A 17,048-nucleotide genomic window follows, 5' to 3' on the forward strand; every position below is an offset into this window, starting at 1 on the left:
TATATTCTTTTTATGTACACTGCTTAGGATTTTTAAAAAAGTAATTAGTTTATAAATTATTGTAAGTAAATAAAATAAAAGCCAGAATCAGGGGAGCAAGGCTGATCCAACAGACTCTTCTTACGTTCTTACCTATAGAACAGGTTTCTCCATTACTAAACATTATCAATACATAGCTCCCAGCCCCACAAGTTGATTGCAAAACACTGGTTCATGAAATTGGGGCCAAGCCTGCTGGCTAAAATTACCCAGAATGTGCACAGATATTGTGCAGGCTCTTTCGTATTGTTCTGCCCACACAGCTCAACCGGGACTTGAAAGTAGTAACAATCAACTCTTCAAAATCTCTTAATGACTGCTCACAAGCCCTGATTTCACAACATACTTCAGCTCTAAGAGTCAGTTTTCAGAATAATGGCATAGAATTTCAAAATTTATATACTCAGTAAATCCACTGTGTGCTTGGAAGCACTCCCTCGCCAGAGCCAAAACAGTCAAAGCACCATGAAAAGGCCCTTTGCAATATGAATTAGAAACTGCCAAGAGGCAACCCATTTTCAACTTGCATTTCATAAGGAAAGCTGTGACAGTGAGGAAGATTTAAAAGAGATTTGCTGGTCACGGCCAGAATTATGTACCTGATCTGCACTGCCAGAATATTGCAAACCAAGAATCAGGCCTAGCTGCAAAACTCAGTCCTAATGACCTGCAGTGGGCCAAAGCTGGAACTGGTTAGGACGCCCTCTCCTTATTGTCTCAATGCCTTTTTGCCCCTCCCCATCTACCTTCCAATAAGCAGCAGTGATGCTACGAATCAGGTGAGCGAGGCCAGCCCACAATGCTGCTTTGTTTAGATTGGGCTTAGATTGTGTTTATCTGGCTTGGGTGAAAGGCAGATTACAAATACTTCTAATAAATAACAACAACAAATCATTGTTTTGGGAAAAAGGCAAGACATGTTTCCTTCCCCCCAGCGAAGCTATTTGCACAGAAGCCAGTCTTCCACCCCACTGCACTACATTTCTGGGATTATTTATTCACCAATGCAGTATTGCAGCTAAAGCTTTTATGGTGGCATGCAACCATAAATCTTGTGTAATCTTGTTTCATGGCATGATACAACATGTCATTTTGAAGTTTATATATTTGATGCACTTTGTATGTGAATTGCAATGGCTTGCAGCTGATGGTCACTTTTATTTTGCTTCCTAATTTGTTGTTCATCTTTGTGTGTTGTTATGTGTTGTGGTGTGTTTGGATTTGTTTTGTCTTTTTTGTGCTTTAAATAGTGTCTGTACTGGCAGTAGAAGAATATGAAGAGCTGCAAGTAAACTTTGAATTGGAGAAAGATCTGCGGCAGAGAGCGGAATCCTTTGCACAGGAGGTATGTAAGCCAACAGAATCGACAGATCAAATCAGGTTTTGAAACATGGATTTTTAAAAATGACCTAAGTAAGGAATGAAGGTTATATATGCCACAGACATTAAATATGTGCAGCACACAAACAGTCTAGAATAAGGTGGGAGAGGGATGTATTCATAAGTAAACAAAAGCCAAGACACAATGGTCATCAGTTGGGGGAATTTTTGTTATTATTATTTGTCCTTTGCAATAATGGTCAATATTTTACAGAATATTTTTTTTTAATGTAAGAATACAACATTAAAATCAGTTAAGACCATTTGTATGTATGTGTCCAGTCAATCTGTCAAGGTTCATATATATGCCACAACTGTAGTATTTGTAGATTGTATGTCTACCCAATTGTATATTTTAGCTTGATACAGGTTTTCTGAAGTAAAGGGCCATTTACTCCATAGCGGCTTCTGTTTATTTATAAATAAATACTGTCTTCTTTCCACTCTGCAGAAGGGTGTACATTTATCATGCTCATTTTAAGAGTGTCTAGTCCCAGAATTGGACTAGAGTGCATCTGTGGCCTTGACCATATTTCTGTGACACTTTGGTGTCCTTTTGTGTAGTGCATGCTTTTAGGTATGCACAAGGGCTTGCAGGAAACAAATTATTATGTTAAATTGGAGGCCAGTTATGAAGTTTGCCATGTGGCTTACCTATCAGCATTGAATGTGGCTTATCTGTAAAGCTGGGGTTTCATGTGGTATATACTATATGCTCTCTGGGTTGTGGGTTGGGGTCCTAATCTGTAAAATGCACTCAGCTTTTGCTTCAGGGAGGGGCCATGACTCTGTGGTAGAGCACATGGCTTACATGCAGCAGGTCTCAGGTTTGATTCTGCATGTGGGGTTGGCAAAAACCCCAGGGAGGTTCTTAAACGAGCAATGCAAAGAAATAGAGGAAAACAACAGAATGGGGAAAAATATCCGATATCTGGTGCAGCCTGACACTGAGAGTGTATGTGGGTTGGGAGCTAGGAAAGTTCCATTGACCTGCCTATCATTTTGCTCAATTTGACTGCCTATGTGTAAGTAATAAAGGTTCCATACACAATTTAATATGTGCATAATACAGTTATTTTTAAAGTGCAATGCCTTTACTTATCTTGGTTACTTAGGATGCCCTTGTCATTGTGCAACACTTGGCAGACATTGTATTTAAAATCCAGTATTGAACATTTGCATACAAAAGGTCAAATGCTGTTATCTGCTTCCTCCACCCCCCTCAACAGTAGAGGAAAACGCTTATAATTTCCGACAGCCATGACCTCCTTGTATAAGAATGTTGCTCCTCTCATGAGATTGCATGCTATTGATTCAGAGATATCAATGGGCTTTTTTAGTGACGAGCTCCACAATAACTCTCATTTAGATGCATTAATGGCCTTTGGGTTATTTTGTAATAACTCTTCCATTAATATGTGACGTGTCTCTAAATGGATTGAAAAACCTGCACTTATGAAAAGATTCTTATGTATAGCCTAGTTCGCAAAGGGTGGGAGCAAGGGGACTTGCTATATGACTATAATTAATGTAACACCCCATAGCTTCAGTTGTCATATACAGGAATTGGGTGAGGTCAGGGGACAAATACATTAGCCTTAGAATCTGAAACCTGTCACCTGCAGAGTATAATGGAAGATTCAGCTTATTGGAGGGAGAGTGCCAAGGAATTCCATTGTAAAGGAATCTAATATTTGTCATACTATGGGGCCAATCAGATGGCAAGATCTGCTGGGTTGAGAAGCTTAGAATGCAGTTGATCTCCTGCTCAATCAGCTGATTTTAGTCTCAGCTGTCATTAAGTCCCCAATTGTGATTCAGCCGAAAATACATCGGTGTAACTTGCTCATTCTGGCTTAGCCAGGTAAGCCACAGCTGCCTGTCTCGAGGCCAGTTTAAGCTCCAAAAAGGGGTGTTCTTGGGGGCGGGACCAGAAAAGAGGAATTTAGGCTGCATCCTAAGCCCGTTCAGCTTGGTCACATGACCTGGTGACCTGGCATACAACACTGTTCTTTCTGTGTTTATTTCTTTCACTACATTTTTCACGTGAACTAGTTTCCGTGTAGGTCCTTGTCTATGGAACTGTGATCAGCACTATCCATCATGACAGTGTTGAAACACCTGTTAGGTTGAAGGGTGTAAGCCAATAAATGCCAAAATCTACCACTCAGCTATATTTTACCTCATTTGCAAACAGGTGATTGACAAAGGGCAGAGAGCACTGGTCATATTTCAGTAGATTTGGAAATATAGTCAGTTCAAGTGGTGCATGGGCTGTTTGTAAAAACAAGCAAGTGTCCAGATATCTGATTTTGTTTCCGTTTTTGTTTAATGATGTGTTAAGATTCTTACTATCCATTATATAACTTATTATCAGCCACCATGCTGTGGTTATTTACTGTGCTGGTAAACAAACAGCATGGAATTTGGACAAGAAATAATGTGGCATTCTGTTTCTAATACAGCAATCCTAAAACACATTTCTGCTTTTGCTGCACTACAAATGAATTTCTTAGTCATTTTTAAATAATTACTTTATGGAAAGAAAAAGTAAACAGAAGATCCTACCTTGTGCAGAAGTAGGCAATATTGTCTTTCATATAGATTTTTTAAAAAATCCCTCACCTTCTGATACCAGGCTTAGTGATACATCTGTTGTTCATTAAGAAGGAGTCTTAATGAAGTAGGAAAGCAACTTCAGCATAAGGAACGAAAGGAAATTGTTATCAATTTTGTTATGAGTGCTCAAATAGAGAGACACCATCTTTTAAATATAAAAGATTAATTTGAAATAATATTTCAGTACAGCACATATCCCAACTACCGTAGATTCTGGTGTATTAGGCGACTGGGCTTATAAGATGACCCCCCAACTTCTGCTGTTAAATTATAGAGTTTAGGCGCCCGCCAAGTGCCGCCAGGGGCAGAGAGCGCACCCCTCCACTGCCTCTGCCGTCGCAGCAGCAGCAGCAGCAGCAGCTCGTGGTGAGGCGTTTAATGGGCGGAATTCCCTCCCTCCCGGCTCCCTCCCTCCTTCCCTCCCTCCGGGAATCTGACAGTCCCATGGTGGCAGGGCCGGCAAGTCCCGGCCAATGCTGCTCACCACCTCGCCGCGGGAAGGGGAGGCTGCCGCAGTTGCTGCTGCTTCGGGAGGCGGCCAGGGATGGAGGTGGGGGCGGCTCTTACCATCCTTCTGCCCGTCGCCATTCCAAGCCAGCCGCCGCCACCTGCCACAACCATACCCAGCGTATAAGACGACCCCTGACTTTGGAGAAGATTTTCCGGGGTTCAAAAGTCATCTAATACGCCGGAATCTACGGTAATCTGAACTTCATTTATCTATGCCTGATCACAGAAACGTCCTTCACATATTCCTGTGCAGACCAGTGGGCGGCTCGCCCTGCCGCTCTGGGTGCCGGAGCAGCTAGCTACGCCCCGACTTCTCTGTGCCCAGAAACAAGCCATTCGAAACTATAAAAAAGGGGCAGTGTTTGGGAGTGAGTGGGGGACAGATCTGAAATTAGATAGTTCCATAAAGATTCCTAAGAGGAATGGGAAGCTTCTTTTCCAGCTTTTCCACCACTGTAAAATAATGCCCCTTTCCTTTGGAGCGAATCTAATAGAAGACTAGGCAGCCTTTGGGGTACAGTCCAGTCATTTGCTCTTAGCATTGACCTGCTGAGATCCTGAAGGTTCCTAGATAGAGGAGGTGACAAGATTCTGGTGTGTGCTTGTAGATTTTCCTGATGCCTGCTCCATCTGGATGCTAGATTACCAATTTCCCATATACCCGGGTTTGAATAAATGCTGGGCAAATGATCTAATTTGAAATTTGGTCATGTTTGGTAGATGTTTATTGAACAAAAAACACTGAAGCGGCAAAGTCAGCTTCTCCTGCAAAATGCTGGCCCCGACGAACAGCTTTTGAAAGCTCTGGATGAAAATGCCAAGCTGAATCAAATACTGGAGGAAGAGAGGCTGCAACACCAGCAAAAGGTAAGCACTGTACTTTTCAGTGACTGTGGTGTGGCTTTGTTTCTGAAACCTGTCTTCCCAAACTGAAGAATATATAGTAAGCAGAAGTAGCTCGCTGAGGGGGACAGAGCTTTGGGCCACTGTTGCTTAATGGGAGGGAGAAGGGGAGAGGTGAGGCAGTGGGGAGGTCAGTGCAGTGCAAACACACCAACTAAGCCAGGCATCCCCAAACTCGGCCCTCCAGATGTTTTGGGACTACAACTCCCATTATCCCTAGCTAACAGGACCAGTGGTCAGGGATGATGGGAACTGTAGTCCCAGATCATCTGGAGGGCCGAGTTTGGGGATGCCTGAACTAAGGCAATCTAGCACCCCTGCTAGTGTGTTCGCACCATGGTTCCCTTTCCCCAACTCCTCTGTTTCTTCTTCCCAGTAAGCAACAATGACCCACCTGCCAGAAAGCTAGGGTAGTGGCTCCGACCCACCTTGCAAGCCACTTCTGATTGTAAGTTATCAAGTTGGTTTAATTTAGTTTAGTTTATCCCATTGACATACCACTTCACACATCCAAAGGGGTCCTGAAGCAATTTACAATAATAAAATTTGAAATGCATTAAAAAGCCAATAAAACATTACAGATATGAAATACTAAAAGCGGTCGTCCAACTAAAAATTTGTCTAAACCAGTGTGAAATATCCATCCCCTTCTGCACCAAGACATTGTTAGTGAGATTCTGGACTGCACAGTGAAGCTGTAACAGTGTAACAGCATCACAAATAACTGGGGGGAGGTTCTGACCATCCTCCCAAAGTGGGTGCTGAAGGGGCTAAGCCAGAGGGGCAACGCAGCCAGCCGTTCTGGGGCTGGAAGACCGAGACTGTGATTCCTGCGATGCAGGGGGTTGGTCTAGATGACATTTGGGTTGATTCCAAATCTACAATTCTGTGATTCTTTGGCTTAATGAGAATGCCTGGGTCTCCAGAGAGGAGCTTGTAATTGTTTTGTAAACTCCCTGGTCCCCCCCTTTTTTTTGTTGCTACTGCAGCAAACTAAGGACCCATCCACACTACCATTTGTACTGTAATTTCAAGTCATGGGTCCAAGTGCTTTTATTTGTCCCATTGCTTTCCCCAGGGAAATCCATTTTTTCCTGCTGACTCAGAACAATCCACAAAAAGCTCAGCTGACATTTGTTCCAATTTAGCGGGTTCTCCCAAGGAAAGTGACTGCTAAAAAGAAGAATGTCTTGGACCTGTGACTTGAAATCATGGGACAAGTATGGATGGACCATAAGTCAGAGGTTTTCCTTAGTATGTACTCGAAACCCAGAGTCATAGTTAAGCTCTCTCCAGACTAATCAGGTGCTGTAAGTAAGAGCAAATTTTGATGCAGGTTGGCACAGTGCAGTAGTAGAAAGAACTGGGCCATGAGCTCTTCTCCAGAAGCCCCACATGCTCAGACAGTTGTCTAAGGCAGAGATTGGCCTAGCATAACAAGTAAAGCAGACCACTGAGACACCACACTGTGGCCTTTAAAAGGAGGAGGGAGCTTCTGGGTATCTCTTCAAATAAACAGGAAGTGTGTTCCCTTGTCTTTTAAGTCCTGATGAAAGAAAGCAAGCTAACAAGTAACATATGCAAAGTAGGTGATACACACATGAACAAATGGCACCGGAAGTGTTTGGAATATTCTGGAGATGAATTATTTGGATTTCTATTGGTTTGAATTTGGTGGATATTTTAGCAATCTACAGTACTGGAAGCAATTACTAAGTTGTTTGGATAATAGTTAAAATTGAAGCCATGTTATTTCCCCCAGTTTTTAGGAATAGTTAAAAAGAAAGCAGCGATTGCTTCAAAAACATAATGCACACATGTTTGTGTATTTATACATTGGGAGTAATTCCCAGATTCTGGGAGAGGATTGTTTTCCAAATTTGTTCAAATTGTGTACAGGGGCAGAGAGGTCTTTATTTTACCGTGTCTCAGCCCTTCAACTTGACTATTCTATAATTCACCCATTGCAAACAGCAGGGGTTAAAGAAAGAGTGTGCAAATAATAACATTTAACAAAGGCAACCATTTAATAACTTACATTAGTGTTTTATTGCTTGAGATAAAAAAAAAAAACATGTAAGAAGGTGTATGCTCCCCTCTTTTAAATCCTCTTTTAAACATTTAGGCATTTCAGAATTGAAGTGTTTTGTAAAATAATAATTGACAAAACAACATTCTAGTTGAATACAAACCAAATTATGAGGTCTTCATGGCTCTCCAAGGGGGAGATTTTTGTCCTGTTCTTCATATATTTTGATTAACTGCTTGTGCCAACATTGGGCTAGATGAATGGATTTTCTGATTTTAAGCAACTGTCAGGCATCTCAGGAAATTAACCATGCTGCAGGTATAAAATCTGGCTTGTGAAATGTGTAGTCCATGGTTTTCAGTAGTAGTTATTCCCAATGCTGTAGCCACAAGAGTGGAGTATACAATAGTTCAGACTGTAGCTTCAAAACAGAGTAATATCCAACTAAGTCATACTAAGAGCAGACCTGCTAAAATCAATGAACTTGAGTTTCTCAAGTCCAGGCATCTCCAGACTCAGCCCTCCAGATATTTTGGGACTGTGGATGATGGGAGTTGTAGTTCCAAAACATCTGGAGGGCTGAGTTTGGGGGTGCCTGCTCATGTCTATCGAGTTCCATGTGTCTACTCTATGATTAATGATTACTCTAAGCCTGGAGCTGATGTGAAATGGAAGGAAAAAATGTCAGTTCTCTTCCTCCGTTGATCTGCCCTCGGAAGACTTAGGATGTAGTCATGGATCCCACTCTCCCCTGACCACTCTTAGGATTGCATTATAAAACTTGGAAATTCTGGAGTAGAACAGATTTAAACAAACAAACAAACAACCCAATACATCCATAAATGCTACAGATGCTTCCTCATTTTGAGCATGTTTTTTAAACCTTGAACTATTAAGCACTGTGTTTGAATAACAACGTTTAGAGTATGGTGGTACCTCAGAAGTCGAATGGAGTCCATTCCGGAAGTCCGTTCAACTTCCAGAACATTCAGAAACCAAAGCACAGCTTCTGATTGGCTGCAGGAAGCTCCTGCGGCCAATCGGAAGCCCCGTCAGATATTCGTGTTCCAAAGAACGTTAGCAAAACGGAACATTCGCTTCCGGGTTTGTGGCGTTCAGGAGCCAAAACGTCTGAATACCAAGGCATTCGGGACCCAAGGTACGGCTGTATTCCTGTTACATATTGTCAGTATCCCAGTTTTTCTACTGTCAGATAATTTTTTGGGTTCTGGGGAATCATTAGCTTGACTTGGTTGGGTGTGCGTCTTTGTTAAGTTGGTGGGTGGGACAAAACAAGATGTTGATTTTCAATGCAATTTTGTATTTGTCCATAACAGGTTGAAGAACTGGAGGAACAATTAGCTAACGAAGTCTTGAATAAGGAAATCAAATCCCTTAAACAGCAGCTAGAACTTTTAGAAGAAGATAAAAAGGAATTAGAGGAAAAATACCAGAGTGCTGAAGAAAAAGTTAAAAACCTAAAGCATTCAGGTAAAATATTGAATAAATTTGATACCATGTTCAATCTTAGTATGATGGCTGTAAAACAGATAGAATTAAATGTGAACTCCAGTTAAGACATAACCATGTTGTTTCATGATAATCAGTGCTCGGAGTTTTCAAGCTTTATTTGTGACTTGAACTTCATAAATATGTGTTTTGTAATGTATGTTTACAAAAGAAAGCAATCCAACTGCCCCATACACCAGGCTGTCTCTCTCTGTGTGTTTTGGATTGAGTAGAAGTATCCCACTGCTCATTTCACCTGGCTGAGGGGCAGAAAGGCCTGTTGGTGGTATCCCCGCCATTGGAAAGTCCCCAAACAGGGTGTTCTAAGGGCAGTGAGGAGCTGAGCCAGCCCGGGATTGGCTGGATCTTGATCCAGTCCTCCAATCCTTGTGGCCAGCACTGGACTTGATCTGCACCCTATCAGTGCATCAGCCTGGAGCTTGTGCAGGGCTTGGTTGCCCTCCCACCACTTTCTCTGTGGCCACCGTGAGTGGCTGGGTTGTGGATGTAGTTGCTCCACAGGCAGGGGTGAGTGAGTTTGGATTGCAGCCTTAGCTAGGTGCACTTATTCCCCATTCAAACCAGCAGGACTTAAGTTGCATCACGACCACCTTGTCTAACCCTTTTGTATTCACTCAGTTGGTATTCTTTCTTCCAAATGCAGAAGTCACATAGGGATTAAAAAAAATATCCTCACGACATTCTAGTTGCAGAAGTTATTAGTATATTCCAAGAAATGATTTAGCGCTTTGCAGTGAGAGTTGGGAAGCAACAACACGTTATGTGCCCTTGTGCGACTGACATTTTAAAAAGTAAATGCTGTGTCGAAGGCTATGCAGAAGGAATTAGCTTTGCAACTCCCATGGGTGTTAATGGCTAAAATCCATGGGAGCTGCGTGGCTAATTCCCTGCACATCAGGCAAAACATTTACCCCTCACTATCTGACTGTAGAAACTGTCTGACTTGCTGGCTATTATTTGTCCAGTTTATAGGCTAAAGCAAGACATCAGGAGCACTGACAAAACCACTTAGAATGCATACAGTATGGATAAACTACTGTAATTTAGTTGTTACCAAAGACTTATTTGCCAGGATGGTGCCTGACCAGCTTACAGCATCGTGACTATTAAATGCTAAAAACTGTAATTTACTACTCTTTATCTAAGATTGCCATTTCTTAATAAATTCAAAATACAGTTACCAGCAGGGGAAGTACTGTTTAACTATCCTAAAGCAGCTGGATTACGTGGATGGAAAATGTCAAAAGAAAAACATACTAATGCCTTTGTGCAAGGTCCTAAAACTGTTTTACAGTGTTGTGTGTTAAATTAATCACAGCCTTGTAAAGTGACTGGAAAACCTATGGAAATTACCAAGGGAACCCACTCAGGGACCACTATAGGACACGAAATAAATTACCTGAGTATATGTATTGACTACATTTCAACTTGATGGCGTCCTTTAATGGCTGCCACATTCAGCTATTATCTGAACGATAAAAATAATGGTTGTTTACTGTATCAAAAAGAGAGAAGGAAGAAGCCACTAATGATTCTTCAGGGATTTCAAAGTGGTAACATGCCCACCAGAGCTACGTATTATGAAATACGAGTAAAGAAAACCAGTTATCAGTACAAAAACATTTAGTTTTAAGAGCCAAAGCTGGTTGCTTTTCCCAGCATGCAATTGTGTGTCCTAGATTTATCTTCCAAGTTTAGCAACAGAGACCAGCCGAAAAGGACACTATTAAGTTGGACCCATGAACTCAGAAAAAAGAGAGAAATGATGCTTCTATGGAATCCATACATTTTCATTTGACTTCAGTGATCCTTTATTTGCAAAGAACCTGTATCTAGATTTTTTCATCCCTCCTAATTGTTACTCCAACACGCCATAAACATTGAACATGCAAAAGGGAAACCATAGACTATATATTTAGGGAGTGCTATGGTCAGAGAGGTGTTTTCTCCAAGAAAACTAAGCAGACGGCTTCTTTACCTTCAGGAGCAAAAGTCTGGCACATGATGGTGACAGCCATCACATTTCCTCTCATACTTCAATAAAAAAAATTCTTGCTTCCTCATTAGGATAGCACTTGGAACTGCTGTCCCTGCTTGTGTTGCTTACCAAGCCCACCTACAGGAGGAAGTGGGTGGCAGTGCAGGGCAAAGAAGGAAAAGACTTCGTCTTCCTCATTCCCCTCTCCAGTGCAAATGGCAGTGGGCTCTTGGATTTGGGGGCAAGCTGTGAGGGGGGGAGTTTTGGGTGAACTGTGGTGTGTGTGTGTGTGTGTGTGTGTGTGTGTGTGTGTGTGTGTGTGTGACAACGACAGGGAGCGTGTGAAAGTCTGCCTGGACCCAGCCACTTGGCTGCCTGGACACTTGAGCAAACAGGCAGGTGGCAGTGGTAAAATAGGGAACATGGGAAGACTTGCCTGGGCCACCTGGCTGCCTGCTCACTCATCGACTTGCTCTGCCATCCTGCTCAATCGAGTCGTCTGCTTGCTTTTCTTGCTATTGGTCCACTTGCTATCATGCTATATACAGTTTGCATGGTCGCCTGTTGACAACCACACAAATGGCAGCGTGATGACATTTTCTCCTCACAAAAATACTAAGATAATAAGAAAACAGACAGTGATAGAAGAGAGAGGCAGTGATATCTTCATCCTAGATATTTTAATAAAATCTCCAAAATGCAGGGGGTTTTTTTGTTTTTTTTTTTTTTTTACAATGTGAAATTATTTCTGTATAGGATACTTACTTACTGACTCTCAGTACCTAATTGATTCTGACAAGCTGTATCTGGGGTTTCAGATAGTCCATTGGACTGTTAATCCATGTGCATTTTATAGGACTTGCTTTTTATTTTGCCAACCCCCTGCATGCATCATTTAAATACACATGGATAGAGGAGCATTTTAGCTGAGGACTCGATTTTGTTTCTGTGCAGTTGAAGAGCTTCAAAAAAGAATACACCAATCAGAAAATGTTATACCACCACCACCACCTCCTCCTCCTCCTCCTCCTCCTCCTCCTCCTCCTCCAAATCCAATAAGGTAAGTAAAATTATATACTTAACTGATTCTTAACACTGTTTGCTTAGACAGAAGCATGAGTGGCCAGGATGAAGGGGTTGCATTACAGCCCTGGCCTCCTGATAGTGACATTGCAACCACTTACCCAGGTGGCAGGGAGGTCAGAGCTGTGCAGGTGAGTGGCGGGGGAACTGGATTGTCTCCACAGGTGCCATGCTCCTCACCACCTCTATCCTCTATCCTCTCCCTTTCCCTTCTGGTAAGCGGCAGCAGTGCTACTGCTGCATTGCTGTGATCCTCTCTGCCCACTGCTCCTGGTCAGAAGTATGTGATTTTAGGACAGGGGTCGGCAACATGTGGCCCATGGGCTGGAAGCAGCCCATGGAGGCTGTTTAACCAGCCAACGAACCGCCACAGAACTGAGCCGAGTCCTGGCGCGCTGCGGTAACCCGGCACAGGTCTCTTCCACGGCTTCAGAAATTGCTTTTGTGCATGCGCAGATGCCCAAAATCGCTTCTGCACAGGCGTGATTTTCGGCATCTGGGCATGCGCAGAAGCGATTTCTGGCATCGCAGACATGCACAGACACGATTTCCGGCGCTGCGCCAGTCCGACCCACAATCTCCGCAGGAGTGATCCGGCCCAGGTAAGGTAAACCTTGCCCACCCCTGTTTTAGGAGTTAATTATAAGCATATTGAGGATAAACATGCACTTTTGCCTCCTAGGAAGAAAAACAGGTTGGGTGACTGGATGAAACCAAATTCAAATACATATAATCAGTTCATATGTAATTTCTACAATTTTAACCTGTTGCATAACCCATTCTCCAGGACAATCAGGCTGTTAATACCTGTCTGCTTTGGGAGTTGGTGAGCTCTTTGCTGGAGGTGTTTGGTCAGAGGCAGGGCAACCATCTTTCAAAGATCCTGCATTATAACAGGAAGCTGGATTAAATGACCTCCAAGGTCCCTTCTAACTCTAAAATTCTATAATTATATTAATCATCCAATCTACTAGCAGTATATCCCGCTGCCCATATGCAGGTGATCTCAGGAATCAGCCATGTACTGCCATTAAGAAGTTTGGAGTTATTCTCTTTGTCTCAAAGCAAAATTATGGCAGATGGTTTACAGGGGTCCTAGGACATTGCATGAATCCAAACCCATTAAAACATAGTAATTGTTAGCTGCGTGTGCTTAGCATTCAGCAAGAACAGACATTATAACATAGGGGGGGAATTGTAAGGATGAATGCTTCCTTGCAATTTATTGTTCCAAACTTTCTGAACAAGAGTGGTTTTCAATGCATGTATCAATGTGTAACTTAAATATGTGCAGTTTTAATGGAAACCTAGCCTGCCATAAAGCATCCAATTCAGTCACATGAATTCCCAAATAGCCCTGTTTTGTAAGCCTCCTGTTCCTACCTTCCTTTTGCCTCATGTGATTTGCTTAATCTTTTTACTCAGCCCAACTGCTTTATTTACTTCCAGTGCAATTTAGGTCTATTTGAAGAGAACAGCTACTCCGTTGATTCTTTGCATGCCATGCTCCCAGTGTGCTCAGTACTGTATCTCTTAAAAGCCTTTCTGTGGTATTCCAAAACCAGGCAGGAGTATAATCCGTTTTAAATCTATGAAGTGCTTAATGCAGAATAATATTCACACATGATCTAAAGCCCAGATGAAGGCATACTGTAGGTTCGTGTTTTCAACAGCTGAATGAATGGTATCTTAAATCATCATTATAAAGCTATTTACTGTCTGTTTAAGATATTCTGTTTTTTAATGTTTGATGTTTTATTGTGTTTTTATAGATGCTGTAAGAAAACCAAGCCAGACGGGTGGGATATAAATAATAAAATTGTTGTTGTTGTTTATATGCTGCCCATCTGACTGGGTTGCCCCAGCCTCTCTGGGCGGCTTCCAGAAAAATATAAAACACAATAAAACATCAAACATTAAAATGTTCCTCCGCCTTCAGATGTCTTCTAAAAGTCATATAGTTGTTTATCTTTTGGACATATGATGGGAGGGTGTTTCACAGGGTGGACGCCACCACCGAGAAGGCCATCTGCCTGGTCCCCTGTAACTTCACTTCTCACAATGACGGAACTGCCAGAAGGCCCTTGGTGCTGGACCTCAGTGTCCAGGCAGAATGATGGGGGTTGTTATTAGTTATTAGTTATTTTTATTATTTTTTTGTGTAACCTAAAACATTCCACATCTAAAATTGATAACAGATTATGGAAGATTTTTTGCATGCTTTCTTACATTTGATGAGCACAGTTACTAATATCTCAGAATAGTAGCTCTGTATCCATCAGATGGTCTGCTGGACACACTGATTAAACTATTATCGTAAAACTTAATTAACCCTTAACTCTTGTCTGGTTCCTGGTAGTGAGATTGAAGTTGAAAAGGGGTTTGATTCTAGCTTGGTATTATATACTAATAAAGAAGATATTAAGTGTTTAATGGGGGGGGGGAATCTCTTCTACTCCCTCCCCACACCCTAAACTTAGTCTTGTGTTCCTCCAACCATCTACCTTATTTAGCAATTCTTTTGTATGCATCTTCCTGCTGGTCTTTTAAATCATTCTGAACTTTCATGTAGTTGATATACAAGCCATCTCATTTCTACACAAAACAATGTCCTTTAATTTTTTTGAGGTTAACACTGGTGTTTGTGTTTTCATTTTTAGTCTCTAATACGTCTCTATTCACAGGTCAAGTGGCTGTCTTTATGGGGGTGGGGGTAAGCTGAAAGGAATTCTGTTTATTCTTTCTCCTTCCATAAAGTATTGGGTCAGCTAAGTCTTATTAATAAGTCTAGTATATATATAAAAAAATCACACCAATTACACCATTTCAAGGTGTTAAATTAACAAATTGTAAATTTGTTTTTGTAAAGGTGTTAAATTAGGAGATTGTAAAATTGTTTACTCATAATAAAGGATTTTTTTAAAAGTGATCCATTAAACAAATTGAGTAATGTCCTGTTGTAAGTGCAACACCCCATCAATTGCTCTCACTTGCTATGATAACATGATTGGCCAAAGAAACAGGAGTTATCCAGTTAATTGCAGTTGTTTCTTTACATGATAGAAAGTTTTAGGTGGCAAAGCCCTCCTGCAGACCAAACAGCCTTTTGCTCATGTACCTCTCCTCTTCTGTTGCCTTGTCAATGTGTTAACGTTTTGGTTATGTTGCTTTTGTTTTTGTTTCTGTGGGATCAATGGCGGAGCTTCATGCTCCGGCACCAGGGGGCGGAGAGCAGGCAGAGGCGGGGCTTGCGTGCATCCTGGGGGCGTGGTGTGCTGCCCGTGGGGGCGTGGCGCCCAGCGCGGGCAGGGGGGCAGCCGCAATGGCACCCCACCAGGATCGCGCAGTCAGGGACGGGGCGCTCCCCCTGCACGCCTCTTCCTCCACCAGTGTGTGGGATGGGCTTACTTAAAAAGAATAAAAAGAGGCCATATGCATGTACATATATGTTTGGAACAACGGTACTTGAAGAACCAACTTGTTTTGTTCAATCCTGCCCAAGAATTGAGATCTTCCAACTGCCTCTTCAGTGATTCAGAAGCTGATAGTGTGTGAAAGGGCTTTTTCTGTGGCGGCCCCACCACTTCGTGGCCTCACGCTTTTCTCAATTTGTTCATATTTTATAGTGTGTGTGGGTGTGGGTGTGTGTGTGTGTGTGTGTGTGTGTGGGTGGGTGGGTGTGTTGTTATTTTTGTTGTTTTACTGTCAACTTCTCTGATCTCATGGAGGGAGAATGGAAAATAAATAATTTTAAATAGATAAATAAATGCATCTAGATTCCTTTTAAGAGAGACAGGGATAGGCATCCTTTCTGTCCATTATACTTGTAATAGACATTGCACTATTGTCACTGGCATTCTTCACAAAGGATAAAATATGGTTGGGGCACACTTTGATCCTTTTTAACACAGAGAATGAAAATTGGTCAATTTCAATTTAATCAGCATGCAACCTGTCATGCAGGTTAGCCTTTATGCTTTGGAAGTGTTCTTGCCGTTCTCAAATGTGCTTATCCTCCAAACATTGCAGGCAATTGTGGTGGCTGTTTCAAAGATCACTGGATTGATTTATTCATTTGCCTGCCATTTAGCATTTTAAAAGGTGCTCAAGACATCCAGGTACAGACACATAATAATAACAACAGCTCCCCCTATTCCCCCCTTTAAGGCATGTTGAAAGCTTTTTGTATTAAAGTAAAAGGAAAGGAGGAAGGAATGACAGCAAACCTCTCATATTTGGTCAAATATTGACTTGGCAGTGCCTGTTTAAGATTAATATCATGCCTTGCAGATTGAACCAAAAGCATAGATAATGTGAGGGTTTTTATTTTCTGTTCTCATTTTGTTTGTTTACCAGTAGCCCTATTCCAGCAAATACATACTGTCGAAATGAGGGGACAATATAGAGGCTCCCTGCTGGGTGGCATTGTTCTCTGGAGTGTAATGCGTTATGTTAACGGTCCTAACCCTTCAATTTTTTATTGTGTGAGAAGGCTTTATTTTGTCACACATGTCACGGTGCCATGTTACCTTTTAATATTCAGATCTTGAGTGTTTTGCACTATGCCTTGTCAACAGCAATCGTATAACAAATAATACGTTCTGTGTATTTTTTAAATCTTTTTTTTAAAGGAGGTGTGACATTTCTGCCTCTGCCTGGAAGTGTTTGAACACTCATGTCAATTAGAAAGCTTAGCTGTTTGTCGGTTAATGCCAGCTCTTTCCACAATGCATGTCATAGGAACAGGCCCCGATCCTACGTGTGTTTGTTATGCCTTTTCGTCAGACGAGACTACGGGCAACTAAGCGTGCTAAGTTGGTTCTGAAAGTGCAGGTGTCAGGTTCAAGAGAAAGCTTGAGTGACTGTCTTCCATCTTTACTTTGTGAAAGGTCGCTGATGTCAATGATTCGTAAGAAGTCTCATGCAAATAGCAGTGTGGCGAAGAAAGAAAAGGCATCTCAGCAAGGCTCAGGTACA

The 17,048-nt window shown here is 42.0% G+C and overlaps 1 protein-coding gene across 4 annotated transcripts in view; it reads left to right on the forward strand.

Annotated features, from left to right (window-relative positions):
• SHTN1 (shootin 1) overlaps positions 1-17,048 on the forward strand; it is a 68,824-nt gene that overhangs the window by 30,693 nt on the left and 21,083 nt on the right. For all 4 annotated transcript variants that reach the window (XM_081863726.1, XM_081863729.1, XM_081863727.1 and 1 more), the window contains exons 8-12: positions 1,290-1,384; positions 5,269-5,415; positions 8,818-8,971; positions 11,943-12,048; positions 16,961-17,043. In XM_081863726.1, coding sequence (XP_081719852.1) covers positions 1,290-1,384; positions 5,269-5,415; positions 8,818-8,971; positions 11,943-12,048; positions 16,961-17,043 — 585 coding nt within the window. The remainder of the gene's footprint in view (positions 1-1,289; positions 1,385-5,268; positions 5,416-8,817; positions 8,972-11,942; positions 12,049-16,960; positions 17,044-17,048) is intronic.

Source organism: Podarcis erhardii, assembly GCF_964252035.2.
Source record: "Podarcis erhardii genome assembly, chromosome: 5".
Taxonomy (NCBI): Eukaryota; Metazoa; Chordata; class Lepidosauria; order Squamata; family Lacertidae; genus Podarcis; species Podarcis erhardii.